The 9,896-nt window shown below is 34.9% G+C and overlaps 1 protein-coding gene across 2 annotated transcripts; it reads left to right on the forward strand.

The window, feature by feature from the left end:
• Nucleotides 1-281: 281 nt before the first annotated feature.
• On the forward strand, nt 282-9,595 carry LOC111984722 (probable ribose-5-phosphate isomerase 3, chloroplastic). 2 transcript variants are annotated; one of them, XM_024016340.2, is made up of 12 exons: nt 282-413; nt 1,124-1,712; nt 1,867-2,016; nt 2,636-2,769; nt 4,300-4,371; nt 4,487-4,567; nt 4,675-4,704; nt 5,477-5,563; nt 5,947-6,007; nt 6,352-6,427; nt 7,666-7,739; nt 9,233-9,595. In XM_024016340.2, exons 2-12 carry the CDS (start codon nt 1,127-1,129, stop codon nt 9,358-9,360), a joined length of 1,479 nt encoding a protein of 492 aa, XP_023872108.1. In that variant the 5' UTR covers nt 282-413; nt 1,124-1,126; the 3' UTR covers nt 9,361-9,595. The 2 variants fall into 2 exon arrangements, with proteins under 2 accessions (XP_023872108.1, XP_023872109.1); XM_024016341.2 differs by having other exon boundaries at nt 284-413; nt 1,879-2,016.
• Nucleotides 9,596-9,896: the final 301 nt, after the last annotated feature.

A 9,896-nucleotide genomic window follows, 5' to 3' on the forward strand; every position in this document is an offset into this window, starting at 1 on the left:
AAAAAATAGAAGAGTTCAGATGCTAGTATTATATTATATATTTAGATTGGAAATAAGTATTCTTAAGTAACAATGGTCAAATCTGTCAAAAAAAAAGAAAGAAAATAACTATATCCTATTATAAAATTACAGCCAAACTACCTTATACTTATTCACATAAAAATAAATAATAAATACAGATTTCTTGGTTATAAATGAATAATAATTAAAAAAAAAAAAATTCATTGTACATGCCATAAGTGTTGGCTACAGTTGAAAATCAAAGTGTTTAGGTGACCGGTCGTTTGATTTTCAAAGGGAGTTGGTGCGTTTTTTGTGTTGGCTGCACTTCTTGTGTATGTATTGTTCATCCCACCAACCCAACACTGTGTTCTCTGGCGAAGCCCCAGTTCAGTCCCAGACTCTCTCTATTCGTAAGACTCTCATTACTTGTATTGTGACTGTTTCTTTCTATGCCCTCTTTGTTTGTTCAGAATATAAACTAGTGCACACTTTTGATAATACTCAAATCACTTAGAATTCTACTTCTTTTATTTTATTTTTTTAATATTTAGTTTGAGGAAAGTGAAAAATTTAGCACAACTAAATCAAATGAGGCTTAATAGGCTCCAAATCGTGGAAAAATATTGAATTTAACTTCTGGGTTTTGTTTTTCTTGCCTTAATTTTCTGAGCAACCAAATGGGTCCTCACAAAAATCTGTTTCTTGCAGTTGTACATTAAGTTTTTTGGGTTATGGGTTATCTGCTCTGTTATTTGTCTTTTTTTTTTGGCGTTGGGTAATTTTTCTGATCAATGTTTGAAGGGCCCTTGTATTAGAATTGGGATGTAACGTTCAGCCATTAAATCTCTGGAAAATTTTGAATTGGGATTTGAAGTAAATAAACTCTCAGTGATTCTTTTTTAAATTCTGGTGGGATTTACTAGGAACTTATTGAGATCATTGTGGGGCTGAATAATTTGGATTATTTGATACTGTTTGGTTGGTTAAAGATTCCTGTTTGGCAACTTTCTAGATTGCTATTAGCCTCAATTATAGCATTTTGTGCCATTTCTAATCTGTTTTATTCAATTAATCAAGTTTGAGGTTTTTTTTTTGGGGGGGGGGGTGGTTATTTTATTAGGAGATGGAAGGTGATTCTATGGTAAATGTGACATTGGAGAATGATAATCAAGGGTCTTCTTGTGATAAGGAGAGAGTTGACGGTGACAAAGTAGAGGAACACAATGTAGGAGGGTTAGGGAATGAAGAAGTAGAAACACCCAGGGCCGGGATGGTGTTTGTCTCTCCGGAAGAGGTTCGTAATTACTATAGCAAGTTTGCTCAGCGTGAAGGCTTTGGTATATACCGAAGAAGTTCAAGGTGTAGGGATGATGGCAAGTTAAATTACTTTACTCTTGCATGTGCAAGAGCTGGAAAGCGGGAAAGCACGGCAAAGAAAAAGTTTTCATTGAGACAGTCTCCTAAAACGAATTGCAAAGCCAAAGTTAATGTTGCACTTGGCTCTGATGGGAAGTTCCATCTGTGTCATGTCATTCTTGAACATAATCATGAACTGAGTCCAGGGATGTTTCATAGTAATAGATGCAAAAAAAGTGGGGGTCCTCGAGCACAAAGGAGAAGTAAAGCAAAAGATCCAGCGGAAGCAATAGTGCACCAAGATTGTCCTTCTCTTGTTGGTGTAGCTGCAAGCTGTGAAATTATACCATCAGGTGAGAATTATCATTTGTGATTTTGTGCAACTGCCCATGTTAAGCATAGGTCATTATGAATGGTTGGTTTGAACTGAATCATAAACTTTCAGAGTCATCTGCTGTGTTTTGCTCATTCGTATGGCTTTGTAACAACAAAAATTCTTAAAAATAGTTGATTCTGCAGTGGAAGGAGTCAATGTTACTAAGCAGTTAGCAAATGGTGACAAGCATCACCTATTCCCAAATACTGGCCATCCTACATCTGAAAGCACGCTCAATCATCTAAAGAGAAGAAGTTCAGCCCTTGAGAACTCCCAAAACTGTAAGTTCAAAGATCCATATTAGCATTTTTTTTTTCTTTTCAGATTTTAGTTTTATAGTGGAAATGCAGAGCTTCATTTGGTGGTCTCTGAAGTGATGGATTTTGGTTTCATTTCCAGTAGAAAATATTAATGGCTGTGACACATATAAGTATGGGGTTAATGCATGGGCAAGTTATGCACCACCCTATGTTTGTTGCATGTGGGAAAAAAAGAGCACCTTATAATCTAGCCTTGAAATCTGGACATCAGATTCTATGTGCTGCGAGTCCTTTTGGCCCATGAATTCATGCATTGCTCCTATATTTATATTTTGTAGGTACTTATGTAAATCTGTTTGTAATTGCTTGTGAATGTGTTTTTGGGACAAGGACATCTATCACTGATTTGTATGTCAACATTGGCATGGTGTGTTACTTCATGGACTGGTTAAGTAATTACTCTTTCCTGTTATTTTTGTACTTTCTTTTCTCTTGTGGATTGTACTCTAGCATATTGGAGGAACTAGTTCAAAGTTTTTACATGTTTATTGCAGTCTAGTTTACTTTCCACATCTTTTACCCTTTCTTTTTCTACATATTTGAATGGACTTCATATAATTTTTCAATAATACTCTTGCAGCACAAGATGTTTTTAAGCTTGCCCTTGCTAAGAAGGCTGTGGAACTTGTGAAATCTGGAATGGTGATTGGACTGGGAACAGGAGGCACATCTCTCCTCATGGAAGAGCTTGGAAAACTAATTGGTGAAGGAAAGGTGTGGTTCTAATGATTTTATGATAGTTTTTCCTTCTTTCTGTATTAACTAGCACTTGTACTGCAAAAGAATTGACTACAGTTTTCATGTAAGTTAGATTCCTTAGATCTTGTTCTCCCTCTTAGAAATTAAATAGGAGTTCATACTATTTTCATTCTACTTACCAATTAGCTGCAACTCAAATGACACTTCTGCCTCATATAAGAATAGGGCAGAGGATGATGAAGGTGCTTCTGTGGCTTCTTAATTGGGTGTTGGACATATCCTGAGCCCTCAGTTGGAAGCAGTGGATAATTTCTTTGATGATTAGTATTCCTAAGGCCTTTTTTTTTTTTTTGATAAGTATTCTTTTTTTTTTTTTTTTTTTTATAAGTATGCTTAAGGCCATCTTGAAGATTAACATCCATAGAAATTAGCTAAAATGGAAAGTTCAAGGTTTGGTCCTTCTACTGGGTCTTAGAGGATTCTATAAGAACTCACTTGCCCTGGAGGAGAATATGGAGTGTAAAGGCACCCCATATGGTTGCGTTCTTTGCTTGGGTACCAACATTTGACAAAATTTTGACTGTGGATAATCTTTGAAAGCTCTACCTAATTAATGACTGTTGACTAGTGTTGCACTTGCAAGGGTGATGGAGAGTTTGTTGCTTGCCATCTTTTACATTGTTCCTTGGCAATAACATGTGGTCTTTTGTGTTTACTCTCTTTGGGATTTCTTGGGTCATGCCTGAGATGGTAACATGCGGTCCTTTGTGTTTACTCTATTTGGAATTTTGTATGGCGTTGAATGGCCTATACGTGTACTTGTTGAGATCCCTGTATGAGTGGTTTACTGTTTTGAGTAGCATCCCTGTCAACTTCTTTTCTAGAGTTTATACATTATAGATCTTATGAATTTGAGATTGTAATTATTTAGGAGTGGGTCAATTATTTTCTTGATCTACTTCCTCATTTGTAATAGTAGTTTACATATAAACAATAAAGAAAAAGAAGGGAAAAAAAAAAAAAAAAACTTTACCCATTAGTAACACGCACATCTTGTGGGTCTTGAACTCACACTTCACTCTCCACCTTGCTCTTAGAAGGGGGAGGATGTGTCATTTGAGCTAAAGCTCATTTGCAAACCTTTTGCCATCTTTACACATAAGCGGATACAGACTGTGATTATCTTTTTCCTTACAATTGAATATTTAGAGACTCGTAACATCACTAATGCGCAGATTTGAAGCATTTTAACACAAAGATATAAGGGAGGATTTTGATTAAATTCATGCTTCATATGAAATCCTTCTTTATAACGGTCATTTTATAATTCCCTAGAAAAGGGAAGGTGGCACTATAAAACACACAGAAGTAAACGTCCATTTTCCACTTTTGATCATGAACTATGAAGTGTAGGTCTGGTTTGTTGAAGTACTCTTATGATCAAAGCAAATCGTAATTGTAATTACTGGCTCATCCATATTACAAAATTTGGTATTTGTATTCTTGTCAATGGGTTTTGATTAGCCTTTTCAAATGTTCTTCCAGTTGAAAGACATTGTTGCAGTTGGAGCAAACTACCATTCACGACTTCTAGCTAAACAGTTTGGTTTGAGAACGGTAAGTTTTGTCGGGTATTCTTAATATTTTGGGTAACCTTTCTAGATGAGATATTTAATTTACTATATTTCTGACATATGTTTTCATCTCCATAGTGTTTTTGCTGCCAATTCAGGTTGATTTGAATGATGTTGATAACATTGACATTGTGTTTGACGGGGTAGATGAAGTGGACTTCAATAAAAACCTGTTAAAGGTTTAAGATTCCTCATGGCATTTTTTTGGGTGTGTTGGTTCTTTTTGGTTTTTGTATTTTAATATTCTGATTTCTAATTAGATTTACTGCTATTTTTTGTTTGCCAGGGAGGGGAAGCTGCTCATACTGTTCAGAAGGTGAGTGAAATTTAAATTAATTGTTATTTATCACTGAATTGTCTTAATGATATAATTCATTGGGAAAATGGATGTTTTGTCTCTGCTAGACAACGGGATTCCTGTTATTAATGGCAATATTCTAATAATTCAGGAATTAGTAAATGTTTTTTCATCACTTCAGTGACACAGCTGTGTCTAAATCAAGTTTTAGCAGTTATATTGCATGTGCCAGCTGCTGGCAGTTCATAGTTTTCTGCTTTGTTTTATTAAATTCTTGGCTTCTTTGGTATTTTATTGGTTTCAATTTGATGTTCGAACCTTGGTTTCAGATGGTGTCTGATACCGACTTACATAAAGGCCTAATTATATATTATTGCATAAAGTTTATTTAAGAAGTTATTATCTTCATAATAAGCATGTCTCATGTGGGTTATCTTAATTTCTTGACTTCATGACTGTAGCAGTCCAGTTATTATCTTCATTATATCACCTTTGCACCAATGCATTAATTGTTCTTCATTGCATATCACCACAGCATCTTAAGTGACCCTCCCTAATCATTTCTTCAAATAGGAATCATCTCTATGCACACAAAGGAAGCTTTAGAAGTAAAATAACACACACACACACGCACACACATATATTTAAACCTAAAATTGAAATTTTGGGGGTGGGGGGGGGGGGTAGCAAAAGTTATGGATCTCCACTTGAGTACCTGGCATCCAGATTAAAGTTACAATATTGATCAAACTTATTTTTTATTCTGATAATTTTTCTTTTCCTAAATCAGGTGGTTTATTCCATGGCAAATGTGTGCATAATATTAGCTGAACACACAAAGGTTGTTCATCGGCTTGGTAGCAAGTTTCCAGTTGCGGTTAGTAACTTCCCTTTGTGCTTAATCAGTTATTTTGTTTCTGTAGTTTGAGTTCTTCATAGATGATATTGTTAATCATAGATGTGTTTAGTTATATATTTTTCTCATTTGCATTGATTAATAATAGAAAATATTGAGCTGGAGAACTCAGTCCTATAGAAGAACCTTTTATTTATTTATTTATTTATTTATGGCTTGATGTTGGGAAAGGACCCTAATTTAGTTGGTACCATTTGAGAGACTTTGCTGTAGAAAATGATGATGTAATGATTTTCATTCACACTTATCTTAAGAAGATTAGGAATAATTCAATAGGATTTCAAATTGATTGTTGATTTTGATCTCATGCAACATGTCCAAAAAGTTGACAAGATGTGTTTTAGGTTGAAGTTCTCCCACTTGCCACATCACCTGTTTCAAGGCGGCTCATTGCTCTTGGAGGAGGTTAGTTTTCACAGTGACATTCCAAATATGAATTGAATGATGCATCTCTGTATTATCTGTTTATAAATCGCACAATTGCATTTGACTTTTCTTTGAGGTTTTTTTTCCCCTCTAGGGTTGTTTATTTGTACCCTCTTTAATTACATTGGGAAGCTGTAATGGCAGGATTGTCTGTTCTAATTTCCTGTTGTCAGTTCCCAGAGGGCATTTTTATGCTTTTTATTTGAGACTGGATGACACTATTATTATTTATTTGTAGATATATATTTTGAATATTTTTTGGTCGGGGTGGGGGAAGAGGGAGTTATTTCATTTACTTACTGCATTTCCTGTGAATGTTACAGTTCCTGAAATTCGATCTGCCCTAAGGAAGGATGGTCCAGTTATCACAGATCTTGGGAATATGATTATAGATGTGAGGTATATTATTATTACTATTTCCTCTCTTTGTTTTCCCCAAATGAAACTTTGGTACAGAACTTTATGAACAAGGATCCTCAAAGTCTTAGTCTATTTTTGGACTGGTTTAATAGTTTTGTCCTTGTGTTGTGTTTTAGAACTTTACTGGTTAAATTCCCCTTTTGATTTTGTTGTCTTGGCTGCAAACTAACCAGCAGTTGTATATATGCTTTTAAGTGGACATCTGTATTTCTTTTCTTTTCTTTTTAAAATTTTAATTTTTAGAATAAAAGCTCTTGTTTTGAAAATTGTTAGCTTGATATTTTCTTAGGCTAATAATTAACAAACGTGAATCAGAAGTTTTTTCAAATAGAAGAAACTTGAAAAGTAGACTTGCCTGTTCGGCTGTTCCATGACTAATTACAATTTTTTTTAAAGAAAATTTGATACTGAAAACAATTTATATCAACTATTAGTTTGAGGCTAGTAGGCTAAGACAGGACAGTTTAATGTGGAATTTGGAATAGAACTATATTAGTTCTGGTCTTACATGGTCTAGATGGCTAAAGCCTAAGGAATATTTTTACCAGGAATTTTTCTACATAGAGCTGGATGGCAAGAAAAATTTATAAATCTGACCCCAAGTTGAGTGGGATTAAGCTTTTTTGAGTTAAGTTGAGTTTGTTCCTTGGAGGATGGAAGAGAAAGGACGGTTGGATATCTTAAATATACATTTTAGTTTCATGTGGTACCCTTACCTGGAATCCATCCTTTCAGTTTCTGCCTTTATCAAATGCGGAATTAGTTTTGAGGCCTGGATTTGGAAGGCTGCAACTACATATTGTCTAAAGCCTGCTTCACCATGCAGCAGTTGGCTGTTTCTTGGACCACTGCAATCCTTTACCACCTGATCCATTGGCCTGAACAAGGAATTGAATTGCATTCTTGACTGCAAGGATACTAATTTGTCATTGTCTTCTGGAGGTGATATAGCAAAAGAGGCATTTGTTTTCTTATTGAACATTAGATACTGATCTAAATCAAATATTAATTGATGCTTTAGTTGAAAGATCAGCTCATCCTTGGTTTGTTTGTTCGTTTCTTTATTTTTATCTTTTATGCTTTAGCAAACCCTTGTGTGATTGATTCCTGCTTCCCAGAATTGGCCCAGAAGCCAACTTGCTTCAATATGTTTAAGGTTGTTGTGGTTTAAGAATACTGACTAATGTTGTTAACTCGAGTTCTTGCTACCTCATCAGCTTCCCGAATGGGATACAGAACCCAGCTGAGCTTGAGAAGAACATCAATGTGATACCGGGTGTAGTTGATAATGGTAAGAAACAACTTGCATTCCATTTTTTGCATATTCCTAAGTATGTTCTCTGTATTACATCATATGCATATCCATCCAATTGCTTTTGGCTTGAAGCTCACAAATGACCTTTTATTTAACTAACATGCATTCCGCCTTTTTTTTTTATATCAACAAAATATATTTTAAGGGGACAATAACCCGAGGCTTAAACTTGCACTCTTTCGATAGGCAGAGGTACCAGTACCACTAGAGCAAACAGGTTTGGTGGTAACATGCATCCTTCTTAAATCTTTGATATGTTGGCTAGGTTTCTTGCCTACCATGTAGGACAACAAGGCAATATCTTATGCTGCTTGAAATATATGTATGATTGGATGATTACAAGCATCTAATATGTACCTTTTTTGGACCAATGAGCACTGGTTCAAATGGCACTTCCTTTTACAATTATGGGATGAAGGTGGGTCCAAGACATATTTGGGTGCATATGTAACTTTATTTTAATAATAAAGTGACTTAAATAAATGGGGAAGCAAATTTCAAATACCTCAAGAGTGTTTTATAGCTACTTCTGAAGAATTACAATCTCAAATTCAAAAGATCTTTAAAAAAATGTGTAATATACACTCAAAAAAGAGGAATAGCAAATGCCAAATTTGCTAAATACTATCAAAATTCCTACTATTCACCTCTCTCAGAAATTGTCCACATCACAAGCATCTGATATGAACATTTTATTTGTTTATATGTTTATTTTATAGATGAGATAGAATATCAATCTATGACATCCACTCCATAATGATTGCCTTTAGCATTAGCCTAAGATGCTAGTTGATTTTTGGTATAAGCAGAGCTCGAATCCCAAATCTCTTATTCAAGATAAAAGACTTTACCAGTTGAGCTAACTGAAATCCATAATGATTGATATGAGCATTTTATTTAAGATCAAATTCAATTGCTTAATTCTACTATTTGGAATGGCTACCATGATATCCATGCCAACAACATGATAGAGAGTTTTTCATGCTTGGAGGAGTCCAAATATGAGCATTCAAATTTTATTATCTGTTTATTTGCTATCCTAATATACAATTTGAACCCAGTATCGAATGATCCCTTTTTATTTTTTCATAATATTAGTTAGAACAATCAAAGCTCGTGGATCATTTTATTTTTATTTTTATCGCCTAATTATCATAAGATACTTGTGCATTTCTAGAAGATTCTATATGTAAGGGCTCATAGTTATGCATCCATGCTGATTTTTGAAACAGACAAATTGGTTGCAATGTTTAATTGGTAATGCTGCACCAAAAATGGTTCATTCTTCAACTATGCTTCAAAATATCAATCTCTTTCCACCCTGCCCTCTTCTTCTTTTTATCCAGGGTGGAAAATGGTTTTCGTATTAGATTTGCGATCTTGCCACTTTTTTTTTCTACTTTCTCCAAAAATTGATTGTATGTCTGGTGAGTTAAGAACAATCTCATATTTGCCAAGTTTCACTGCAGGCATTGTTTCTGGGGTTGCAACATCTGTGCTGGTTGCAGTTAGAGATGGCGGTCATGTCAATGTGATGAACTTGGAGGAGTTTGTTGAAGTTGTGCTTGGCTGGAGATATGCAACTTCTACCTTGTAACCTTTTTCAGTATGGGTGAGTTTGAGTGGCACCCTGCTTTATTAAGAAATACTTAACCATTTAGTCAGGAGAGGGAGATAGAAAGGGAGAGAGAGATGTTTTGTTTATTGCCAGTTTGATAGGCATGCAGCCCTTGGACATGTTTTTGACAGGAGAAATCACTGATCTGAACATCTAGTAATGAAGTACGCTTTGTTTAGGCAGACTTCTTGTAATATATCGGTTATTTTTACTATTTCAAGTTGCTGTATGGTGGATAACTATGTGCTTCAAACATCGATTGTGCATAGGTTGGTCTGCTTTGGTTTTGAATATTTTTCAATCCAAGCTAACCTCATCAGCTATAAAAACCATGGACCCAAACTAATCTACATGGTTAAATATCGGATTGAGATCCGACATGATGCAATAGTCCAAACCAAACCATGATGACTCATTTGCATACGTATGGTTTGGTCAATTTAGGTTTATTTTATCAAGTCCATTGGGCCGTTCATCTCCAATAATATTTGCATATTTTTAGTTTTGGTCTCAAA

Source organism: Quercus suber, unplaced genomic scaffold (assembly GCF_002906115.3).
Source record: "Quercus suber isolate HL8 unplaced genomic scaffold, Cork oak 2.0 scaffold_266, whole genome shotgun sequence".
Classification (NCBI taxonomy): Eukaryota; Viridiplantae; Streptophyta; class Magnoliopsida; order Fagales; family Fagaceae; genus Quercus; species Quercus suber.

Bases quoted from the DNA above. Each gene is read 5' to 3' on its own strand.
- LOC111984722 (XM_024016340.2), top strand. From the start codon at position 1,127: ATGGAAGGTGATTCTATGGTAAATGTGACATTGGAGAATGATAATCAA. The intron at 6,008-6,351 runs GTTAGTTTTCAC...TGAATGTTACAG, and splicing joins GCTCATTGCTCTTGGAGGAG to TTCCTGAAATTCGATCTGCC. The intron at 6,428-7,665 runs GTATATTATTAT...CTACCTCATCAG, and splicing joins AATATGATTATAGATGTGAG to CTTCCCGAATGGGATACAGA.